The sequence below is a fragment of the Lonchura striata genome, chromosome 1 (genome assembly GCF_050655825.1).
Source record: "Lonchura striata isolate lonStrDom1 chromosome 1, ASM5065582v1, whole genome shotgun sequence".
NCBI lineage: Eukaryota > Metazoa > Chordata > Aves > Passeriformes > Estrildidae > Lonchura > Lonchura striata.
The window spans coordinates 17,323,506-17,334,687 of NC_140703.1; the positions used below are offsets into that span (position 1 = coordinate 17,323,506).

General features: G+C 50.0%; 2 protein-coding genes across 2 annotated transcripts; both read right to left on the bottom strand.

Annotated features, from left to right (window-relative positions):
- Window positions 1–290: 290 nt before the first annotated feature.
- Window positions 291–8,914, bottom strand: LOC146768606 (uncharacterized). The gene is made up of 2 exons (XM_085563289.1): window positions 7,907–8,914; window positions 291–1,974 (listed from the first exon to the last, which is right to left on the bottom strand). Exon 2 carries the CDS (start codon window positions 1,965–1,967, stop codon window positions 609–611), a length of 1,359 nt encoding a protein of 452 aa, XP_085419415.1. The 5' UTR covers window positions 1,968–1,974; window positions 7,907–8,914; the 3' UTR covers window positions 291–608.
- On the bottom strand, window positions 5,239–7,907 carry LOC146768607 (uncharacterized). Its single transcript, XM_085563176.1, has 2 exons — window positions 5,980–7,907; window positions 5,239–5,496 (listed from the first exon to the last, which is right to left on the bottom strand). The coding sequence occupies exons 1-2, from the start codon at window positions 7,807–7,809 to the stop codon at window positions 5,239–5,241; spliced, it is 2,088 nt and encodes a 695-aa protein (XP_085419302.1). The 5' UTR covers window positions 7,810–7,907.
- Window positions 8,915–11,182: the final 2,268 nt, after the last annotated feature.

An 11,182-nucleotide genomic window follows, 5' to 3' on the forward strand; every position in this document is an offset into this window, starting at 1 on the left:
TGGTAGCTGTAGACAGTGGATTATAGGTTAGGTTCTTTTTCCCATGGTTTTAAGTATCTTGTATATGCAGCTGATAATTTGAATTTATTTTCAGGCCATAGAGGATTAGTGAGAGAAACAAAAGTATGAAGTTCTTAAATTAAAATTTTGTTGCATATCTGTGCATATCACTGCGGCTTCTGGGTCTCTGACTACTCTGCTTGTCAGAGAGCCGAGTCCTCGAAAGCCGGATAGCGTAATGAAATCTTCCTCTATGAAGGCGGGACGGCACACAGGCGGCTTTATTTCCAGGAGCGTTTATTGAGGAACAGCAATTCAGGGAGCGAAGGGAAAACAACCACTCCGGGAGGGAGCTCGCTCTGAGAGCCTCGAACAGGGGGCGGAATCGGGATTATAACGGGGACAAGAGAGGGAGGGTCCAGGCATGAAGCGTTCAGTGAGGGAAGGCTTCGGGGGCAGAGTCAGGGTCGAGTGGCAGGGTTATAACCAATGAGGGTAAGGGGAAGGAGCGGCTTCAGGGAAGGAACCAATGGAGGTATAAAGAACAAAGAATTTTCTAGCACCAAGGGATGACAGACATACTGATTGATAACAGGGGAGGCAGGGAACTACACACCTGTCACCTCCCAGGGTAATTCGGGGGGACAGTTTCCCAAGTCCCCTCCCACATCTCCCCCGTTCTTGTTAATTAAATAAATATTTGCCAAAGTCTTGGTAAGCGTCTTTTTGAAGATGGTTAAGGCAACTGAAATCAGAAGGATAATTATGAAAATCCAAAAGAGTCTTTTTAAAATGGAGGCTGCCCACCCGGGAATGCCCCACTGCATCAATAGTTTGTGGACGGGGTCCACAGCCGAAGTTTCCGTTTTGATGTCCTGTACTTCGGTCCGGATCCGCTGGATGTTGGCTTGGATGGAAGTGCTCCGTGATGTTAAATTGAAGCAACACAATCCTTCGAAGTCCTCGCAGCTGTGGCCATGGGCGAGCAGCAGGAAATCAATAGCCGCCCTGTTTTGTAATGTGGCTTGCCTGGTGGTTTGCTGGTCTGCCAGAAGATCGGAGAGGGCGGCAGACGAGGCGTTGGCATGCTTACTTATCCAACACTCTAGGTGAGAAAGCTCACCGAGGGCCTTAGCTGCTGCATACCATGGTAAAAAGATGGATACAGCGACCCTCTTTGTTTTTCTCCAATCGTAAATTTCGGAGTCACAATTTTCGTCGAATTGAGCATATGATCTTTTGGTGCGTGCCAATTGTCTTTCTTTTTTCCAATCTAGAATTTGAGTTCTGTTTGGAGTGAGGGTAGCAAGCTTGCCAAGGCTGCATGGGCCTCCCTGGAGCCGAGATGGAATTCCCGACCATACTCTGTCCCCACAGATAAGAAACATCCCCCTGGGCAATGTCTTGGGATGAGTGGATGAAACTGAAATCATCTGGCTAGTATAATTGCACCAGGTTTGGCTGTTATATTTTTTACTGATAGGTGTTACATCTTTCCGGTATGTGTTTTTGGCCAAGTCAATTCCGTGCCAATTTTGACTTGGCCTCCTATAATAGAATTTGACACAATATCTAGCTGTGGAGGACCCCAGTAAGTCTAATTCTTGGGGTTCCTCTTTGCTGTTGGGCAAAATTTTGGTCCACTCATCCCAAGTATCGACCGGGTTAGGCCTCCTACCCGTGGTTCGGAGCAGGTCGGAATTGGATACCGGCCAATCATCAGCTACCAAGGGGACCCCCACCAGGCAAGTGGACAGGGGATTGTCCACGTTGCCCATGGCCAGACATAGGTTATCCTGCTGCAAGGACTTTGCCAGCGTGATCCAGACGTTTTCTTTCGGCTGTGGTACCACCCAGCCATCTGCTACATGCAGCCACAGGAGGATGGAAAGCGTGGCTGCAACCAGCTGGGCGCAGTGGGACATCTTCTGTTGTTTCTTTTGGGTGAATGATGTTCTGGCAGCCATCCTAGTACTAAAATTAAACAAAACAATATTACCAACATACATTTGGTTCCCTCCCCTCCCCCAGCTCCCCCTTTTGGGTTAAAATAAAAATAAATTTCAGGACAAAGGGGTAAAGGGATGACGGGTTAGGTATGAGGGTAGAGGGAACGGCACAGGAGGGGATGGGGTGGCGGAAGTTGTTAAGTCTTGCAGAGGTAGGTATGTCCTTGTGATGAGGACCCGGGAGACGATGTTGGGTGGTCTTCCGGTCCTCTTCTTTTTTCTCCGTCGCCACGCCACTGCATTATCTGGTGGTGATTGTGATGGGGTCGCTGGGTTGCTCCTCGCTGGGGGGTCCGTGGTAGTGCTGTCCAGGTACGGTTTGACGTATTTTCCAGGAATCCATTTGGGACCCTGGGCTGTGGAAACACAAGCGTACCCTCTCCCCCACGTTATCAGAGGGTACGGCCCTGAGATAATTTTTGATTCTGGGTCTCTGATGAGGACTGGCGGACGCTCTTTCAAAACTGCCCTGGTGTTATTGCAAAAGTGTCTGAGTGCAGGGGGATTCGGCTCCCGGTCAGAACAATTTAAGAAATTAAGAACATAAAGTGCCTTGCATAATCTTTCAACTGGTGTCATGGCCAGAGCCGAATCGTGTTGTTGTTCTAGCAGCCTTTTTAACTCTTTGTGGGAGCGTTCCACTATTGCCTGTCCTGTGGGGTTATGGGGAATGCCGGTGGAATGGGCAATTCCCCATTGTTGTAGAAATTGTGCGAATCTTGTCGAGGTGAATCCAGGCCCATTGTCCGTTTTGATGGCTTTTGGGACTCCTAATGTGGCAAATGCCATGAATAGATGTTTGATGATATCTTTTGTTTTCTCACCAGTGTGGAGTGACGCGAACACGGCCCCAGAAAATGTGTCTATGGACACATGCAGGTATTTCAGGCGGCCAAAAGGATTATAGTGAGTGATGTCTGTTTGCCACAGTTCCAATGCTGCCAACCCTCGGGGGTTTATCCCCGTTGGCAGCGGTGGAAGGGCGAAGGACTGACAGTTTGGGCATGTGGCTAGTATGGCTTTGGCTTGTTCTTTTGATATTTTAAATTGTCGGGCAAGGGCAGGTGCATTTTGATGGAAAAACGCATGGCTGAGCCTTGCCTGTGCAAAGATGTCTGGTAAGGTTAATGAAAGTGCAGGTGCAGAGTAATGAGATGCCATTGCAAGGAGGTCGGCCATCCGGTTCCCCTCTGCAATAGCTCCTGGCAGGTCTGTGTGAGCCCGGACGTGCATAATATAATAGAGTTGCTCTCGGTGGGAGATCAGCCAGATTAATTCTGTGAGCAAATCGAATAACTGTTTGTTTTGAACTTCTTTGAGCAGGGCGTGTTCTGCCCGTTCTGCTACCCCGGCAACATAAGCCGAATCTGTTACCAGATTGAAAGGTTGCTGAAATTTTTTGAATGCTCTCACGACCGCAGCAAGTTCTGCGATCTGGGGGGAACCCTCAACCAGTTGGATGTCAGACTCCCACTTCTGACTCTCCGGGTCCTTCCAAGTGATCACCGATTTGTGGGATTTTCCCGACCCATCGGTGAACACCGTGAGAGCACCTTTAATAGGTGTTTTATTTTTGAATGACTTTGGGGCCAAATATAACGTGTCTTTGAATATTTTATGTTTAGGGTAATGAATGGAAATCTGTCCAGGGTAACTGTCTAAAGCAATTTGCAAACTTTCGTTTGTCTGAAGCAGGGATTCCAATTGTTCCAAATTAAGAGGTAAGTAAATGCACGCCGGGTCACACCCTGCGAGGGTCCGGAGGCGTTGTCTGGCCTTTATTATTATCCTAGCCATCAACTCTGCAGGAGTTGAAATAGTTTTCGCTGGCTGGTGCGGGAGAAACAGCCACTCAATGATAAGGAGTGGGTCCTTCCGCCCAGCGTCCCATTGAAAAAGCAGACCATGGAAGTTTGGGCACTTACCCAGTATGGCAAGGGTGACGGGAAGGAGCCGATCCACACGGTGGGCCTGACGGGATCGTATGGCCTCAGCGACTCTCTCCAGGGCTCCTTTGGCGGTAGGTGTTAGCTCGCGAGGGGAAGCTAGGTCGCCATCTCCTCGTAGCAGGTTGAAGAGCGGCGCCAGCTCCTCCGTGGTGAGTCCCAGGAGAGGTCGGATCCACGTGATGGTACCGCAGATCTGCTGGAGATCCCGCAGGGTCCGTGGGTCGTCTTTGACGGTGACAGATTGGGGCGCGACAGTCCTTCCCGTAATGTGAAAGCCCAAATACTTCCATGGCGCTGACAGCTGGATCTTTTCTTCAGCAATTTCAAACCCTGCAGCTTTAATGGCTTTAACAGTTTTGGAAAGTGTGATCTGCAGATAAGCTTGTGTTTCAGCGCAGATCAAGACATCATCCATATAATGCAGGATGATCGCTTCAGGGAACAGCTTTCTGATCGGCGAAAGCACCTGGGCCACAAAAGTTTGGCAGAGCACTGGAGAATTTTTGATTCCCTGGGGCAAAGTGGCCCATTGGTATCTCTTATAAGGCTCCGCCTTATTGATGGAAGGGACAGAGAACGCGAATCTGGGGGCATCTCCGGGATACAATGGGATGTTGAAAAAACAGTCCTTGATGTCAATGACTGCGAGCTGCCAATCCCGGGGAAGCATGGAGGGTGAGGGAAGGCCAGGCTGCAGGGGGCCCATGTCCTCGATTACCTCATTGACCCTGCGCAGGTCTTGGAGCAGGCGCCATTTGTCTTTGCCAGGTTTTTTAATAACAAAGACAGGAGTGTTCCAGGGGCTGGTGGAGGGTATTAAATGCCCCAGGCGGACCTGCTCCTCTACTAATTCATGGAGCGCTTTTAATTTCTCCTCCACAAGGGGCCACTGGTCCACCCACACTGGAACATCGGTCTTCCAATTCAGCGGTGGGGAGGTGCGCTCCGCAGTGGCCCATACTAAAAATCCCATGCAGGGTTAGGGATATCGAGGCGGGCACCCCATTGGGACAAAACGTCCCTGCCTAATAACATGATGTTAGATGAAACAACAAAAGGCCGAATGGTGGCAATCTGTCCCTCAGGGCCCTCCACACTTACCAGGTGTTTGCTGCGCATGGAGTTGACAGCTCCTCCCACTCCGGAGATTGTGCCACAAGGAGGCACCAACTCCCAGTCGCGGGGCCACTTTGACCGGGGTATGATGGTGACGTCTGCCCCGGTGTCTGCCATCAGGTCCAGTTTGATGGACTTTCCCTGAAGCGATAAAACAGTCTCAATCATTGGTCTGGATTTGCAAACATTTTGTGTGAGGAAGACAAAATTGTCTTCCCCGGAGTCATGTCCAGCGAAATAGTCCTGTGCTGGTGGATCGGTGAGGTCGGCCACGTCGAGGAGGTACATGGCAGCGAAGGGGAGCCCCTTGGTGATGGTGCAAGGTGGTTGATGGCAGACGACTGAGACGGTGACCTCGGACCCCGGCTGAAAACACACCACTTCAGGAACGACGGTAACACGGTCTGGTGTGAGCCTGCAATCTCCGAGTATTAACACTGTTACCTCACAATTACGGTAAGGGGGTTCCAGGAACCCAGCGGGAACTCTCACCAGGTCCTCATCCTGGAGAGTCACAGTGATGGAGCTTTTGAGGACCCGGTGAGTGTCTGAATTTAAGTTGCGGGTTCTACGGAAGAGGCGGAGCCCGTCGTCGTGGCTCCGCCAACCCTCCGGAACTGTCCGCTGGGCCACCGGTCCTCCCGGATGGTGGGGAGGCCTGGGCGCTGTGAGGGGCCACTTGTTGTCCTTGCGCGGCCCCTCCCCGCGCTCCGCGACCCGTTTCCCGCCTGCTGATGGTAGGGCATCGGGTTCCTGGGTATTGGTCTTGGGGAGGGTGTGTACGAGTAGTGTGGTTGCTCCGGGGGCCAGTATGGGCAGTTGGCTTGTATGTGGCCCATCTGGCCACACCCGAAGCACCGGATGGTGTTCATCGTCAACATCGCCTCCCCAATCCCCTTACTTACTGCAAGGGCGACAGTGGTCTCGGTGGAGGCGGCTTTCGTGCAGGCCTCCACCATCTGTGCGATGGTGGGTTCGGGGTCCTGAGGTAAAGTCCTTAATATCTTTGTCTCGGCTGTCGCGTTGGTCATGGCCATCTTTCTCAGGAGCTCTTCCCTCGCTGCAGGATGGTCTATCTGCCGGTCGATGGCCTCCCTCAGCCGGTCCACGAATTTTATGAAAGATTCCTCTGGGCCCTGGGTAATAGCTGAAAAGTTCTGGAGCGGGGTTTTCCCATCGGGGATTTTTAACAGTGCCGCTCGGCCAGCCTCCTTGATGTCATCTAGGACCTCCGTGGGTAACAGTATTTGGTCCTCTGGCTGGCTGAACTCCCCCTCCCCTGCCAGGGCTTCTATGGCTTCCTCTCCCTCTCCAATTGCCTCTGCTAAATTGTGTTTTTTCAGAAGAGGCTTGAGGAGCTTTCTCCATTGAATGTCCCACAATAAAAGCTCGGTGGGAGTGAGCAGGGACTTGGCAATATATTTAACGTCATGCTGGACCAATGTATGGCCCGAGAAAGTGAGGTCCAATACATTCTTAAAGAAAGGAGAGTCTCGACCATAGTCTTTGGCAGCCTTCCTCAGTTCTTTAATCTCCACATATGGGAGTTGCTCCCAGTGTGGCCGCTGCCCCCTGGTCCTCACCACAGGTGCTGCGAACGGCCCCAGATCTTTTGCGAATTCTAAATCCCCATCCTTAATTGCCTCTGCCCTGATCCGGGCCCACCCACCTCCCGGCCTAGGTGTGGGCCGGGGGCTGTCGCTGTCCTCATCCTCATCGGAGGATGAGGCAGGACGAGCAAGGGCTCGGACCTTCCCCTTGGCCGGTGGGCTTCGGTGGCATGAAGCCCGGCAGGCCAAGATGGCCTGCTTCCGGCCAGGCCGACTTCCGGTTCCGGTGGCGTGGGAACCAGAAGAGGCCTGAGGGGAGGCGTGGCCAGGCTCACCCACCGGGGCGTGGCCTTCCGGCAGGGGGTTCCCTCCCACCGGGGCGTGGCCTTCCTGCAGGCCGGTCCCTCCCGCCGGGGGCCCACCCAGGGGTGTGGCCATGGGGGCTGGAGGGGCGGGTCCCGACGACGTAACAATCGACGCGGTGGTAGGGGCGGGACCCGACGCAGGGGCGGCACTCGACGGAGGTGGAGCCTGAGGGGGACTGGCAGGGGCCCGAAGGGAGTGAGGAGGTGGAGAGGAGGCGCCATTTTGTCCCTCGGTGGCGGGCTGCTCGGCCATGTGGCCGGCGCCATTTTGTGAGGTGTGGTGACAGAGATCAGGAATCGAATAACATGGTTTTAAACTGGGTACAGGGGTTTGAGGGCTTTGGGGAGAGGAAAGAGTCGCACTGGGATGGCCAGTCCCAGGACGAGGAGAGGACAGAGTGGGGCGGGGAGCAGCAGGGAGACGGTAGCAGCCCTGTGCCTGGTTATGGCAGGATCTGCTGCCCGACCCACCCTTAGGGGAAACCGGGTTAGGAGTGGGGGGGGCGGAATGAGGGTTAGGAGAACCGGGAACCCAACTCTCACCCTTTTGTTTAAATAAAGTGTAAATAGAATGAAAAAGTGGAAAAAAATGCCCCACAGAAAAATTCCCCTTTACTTGTAATGCGTATAACAGTTTCCCAATATTTCCCCAGAAAATAAGAGAAGAAAAATCATCCCTGGAGGTGTCAGGGAAGTTATCGAAAATAAGATTAACAAAAGCTTTAAGGTCCCTCTTTTTAAAAGAAATGTTCCCCGAAACAAGGGAGGATTTAACGTGGAGGTAAAAATCCCGCCGGGCAGGAGACAAGCGATTGCCCATTCTCACTGCAGAAAAAGGAAATCCCCAAAGAGACAAAGCGAGAAACGAAAAGGAAAAGAGACAGGGTCGGGTGCCAGACAGGGCACCAGGAACTCACCACAAAAAGACCGCTGTCAAAACGAAAAAGCCTCTGAGGGGGAGAGGAAGCGCTGCAGATCTCGTCCCGTTCGGAGTCTGCTCCCAAACTCGAAGTCGAACCAGGACGAGGTGTCTGCAGCCCGCGAGGTAGGCGATCTTCTTCAACGAAGAGCAGCCGCTCGTGGAACTGGCGGCGAACGGCGCTTTTCGTCCTCGGGCAGCCGGATCACAGAGCCGATGCAGCCGAGGAGACGCTCTGCGGCTGACTCCTGAGAGGGGCCAGTCTGTTCGGGCGCCAGTTGCGGCTTCTGGGTCTCTGACTACTCTGCTTGTCAGAGAGCCGAGTCCTCGAAAGCCGGATAGCGTAATGAAATCTTCCTCTATGAAGGCGGGACGGCACACAGGCGGCTTTATTTCCAGGAGCGTTTATTGAGGAACAGCAATTCAGGGAGCGAAGGGAAAACAACCACTCCGGGAGGGAGCTCGCTCTGAGAGCCTCGAACAGGGGGCGGAATCGGGATTATAACGGGGACAAGAGAGGGAGGGTCCAGGCATGAAGCGTTCAGTGAGGGAAGGCTTCGGGGGCAGAGTCAGGGTCGAGTGGCAGGGTTATAACCAATGAGGGTAAGGGGAAGGAGCGGCTTCAGGGAAGGAACCAATGGAGGTATAAAGAACAAAGAATTTTCTAGCACCAAGGGATGACAGACATACTGATTGATAACAGGGGAGGCAGGGAACTACACACCTGTCACCTCCCAGGGTAATTCGGGGGGACAGTTTCCCAAGTCCCCTCCCACATATCACTGAATTACTCAAAGGAAAGAACACATAAAAGTGCCAGAAAAACACATTGTTTTATCTAATTAAAGTGTATACACATAAGGAATTGAGATGTTACTGCAGACATGATTAATATCTGACTATATCTATTTACTGTTATTTGTAGTGCCATACTCCTCTCCATATTGCTGCTATTTGAAAATGACATCTGAAACAAAATCTGTCTGTCTTGCCTCCAAAAGCATAGAAATTACATTTCTGTATCTCAGACCACTGTGTGTGAAGTCACTGTTCCATCCACAGGGACCTTTTTCCCACATTCATCAAAGAGATATTAAGAATTATTTATGTTTGCAGCATTTTCATTCTTACAGCAGTTGTAGTCAGAACTTGCTTCCTGGTGACAGGGGGTTGTTTTTTAGTTAAAAATACTGGAATGTGTATCTGTATTTCTTTAGTGTCCTGATTTTAGAACTGTCTAAAATAATATATGGTAATATATGCAAATTAATTCTTTGTTAAAAGGAAAATTTCAAATCCAATAACAATAACTCCAGCGGAAATGAAGGAGTGGTTTGTTCCCTTGAACTTCTAGGGGAATTTGGCCAAATTAATTTTCTTAGGCAACATTATAAATCCAGGGAAAGAAAACACATGCTTAGATTAATGAAACTCTGTCACAGGCCACAGTGCTAGTGTTGAATTGGACAATTAATTATGTATTTTGTGCACATCATAAATAGTGAGCAGTTTAAAGGATGATGGCTCAATAATACAACCAGAAAGAGCTCAGAGTGAATTTTTCTACTCTGTGACCCTTGCTTCATCCAGTGTCATCATAATGATGTGAGGAAAGGATCAGAGTGCCAAGCTACCCAAACCTGCTGCCTGTTCTGACAGCCAGGGCTTTCTACCACCAGGGAAATGAAATAACTGGATGTGGTCAAATAGAGAAAAGCTTATAAAGTCTCATTGTGCACAACTTCATGCACAAGCAAGCTGTCCCATAATATCAGTGCGAGTGGAAGAACACTTTGGTCTCCTGACATCAAAGAGAGGCAATTCATGTTGCTCTTGTCCACTGAATTTAGGAATGCAAGGCTGAGAACTCGCTCTGTAAACAGAGCCTTGCTTCCAAATGTGACTGCCAGGAGGGGTCTGAAAGCTAAAAGTGCACTTTCCACTTTTTTCTCTGTATCTTTGTGTGATGTTTCCCTTTTGCCTTGACTCATTCTGAGACTTCATTTATGTGTTATTCTCCAAGAGGAGGTCTGTTCTGTCCTTTGAATGCACAGATCTCACTGTGTCGGAACTCAAAATATCCCTCAGACATTTTTGAATGTTCCAGGCCTAGGTCAGAAGCATTTGAGACCCTGGCACAGCTGGAAACAGCTGTGATTTTGGATTTGAACCACGGAATGATTTACCAACCTTGCAGGAAGAACAAGAAGTCACAAAAGTTTAGATATTATAGTAGAAAGTAGATAAGTATATAAGTAGAAAGTTACAAAGTAAAGGGAAGAATTTTTTAGTATTGTACAGGGGGGTTTTAACACCTGTACAGGGGGGTTTTGGTTTTGTACATGGGGGTCAGAGGTTTTAAGATGGAGGGATTTGGGCCTGTCCTGTCCTCTCTCTTTCTTCTTCCTTACCTCCATGTTCTTGGTGATGTTGGCACTCACAGATTGGTTTAGAGTAGAAAGGCATCATTTAATATATATAATAGGCATTGGGGAAAAGCTATAAACATGTAACACGTAATGTACCATATAAAAGAGAGCAGCAGCCCTGGGATGGGGGAGAAGAAGCAGTGCGGAGTCAGAGAGGATGTCAGGGTGTGTGTGTGCCTCTGCCTGAGCTGTGAGCAAACCACAGCAGCTCGAGAAGAAAATATTTTAGATAACTTGCAATAAACTACCTTAAAACCAGACAACAGAGACTGCTGAGCCTTTCTTTGGAAGCACGGGCTGGAGGAGAGACTTTTCCCTCACATGGAGCCACTCCCAGCCTAGGGGTGAGCTCCGGCGTCGCTGAGCTGGTCTCAAAGAAGACAGCTCAAGCACTGTTTATGCTGTAATTGGAGGTGTTCAGTGCTCAGAGCAATCTCCTCAATCTGCCTCTGAGGAGCTGTGTGAACATGTCCCACTGAGCTTTGCACTGTACTGGCTAATTTAAAATTAACCTGGCTACATGAACTTCAGCTGCACTTTTGGTTGTGGAACAGATATTCCTAAGGGCTGCACTCTGCTACTGGCTAAGCCAGTGCATTTTTAGGTTCTTCCTTTTACAGCTGTAAACTCCTTAAACTAAAGTTTTGTTGATTTTAACAGTAGAAAAAAGTATGTTGTTAAAAAGTCCTAAAGCTATTGCAAACAGAGTTTGCTGTTCCTGAATGGCAAATCAAGCAAACCTGAGTTCCATAAAATCTTCTGTAATTGTCTATTACATAATCTGGCTCTCCCAACAAAAGCACTCTAACAAAAACAATCATACTTTAATCACCCTTTTTCTGTTG

Coding starts and splice junctions, on each gene's coding strand:
- LOC146768606 (XM_085563289.1), bottom strand. CDS start 1,967: ATGGCTGCCAGAACATCATTCACCCAAAAGAAACAACAGAAGATGTCC.
- LOC146768607 (XM_085563176.1), bottom strand. CDS start 7,809: ATGGGCAATCGCTTGTCTCCTGCCCGGCGGGATTTTTACCTCCACGTT. Junction 5,497..5,979: donor AGACCACTGTCGCCCTTGCA/GTAAGTAAGGGG, acceptor TAATACTCGGAG/ATTGCAGGCTCACACCAGAC.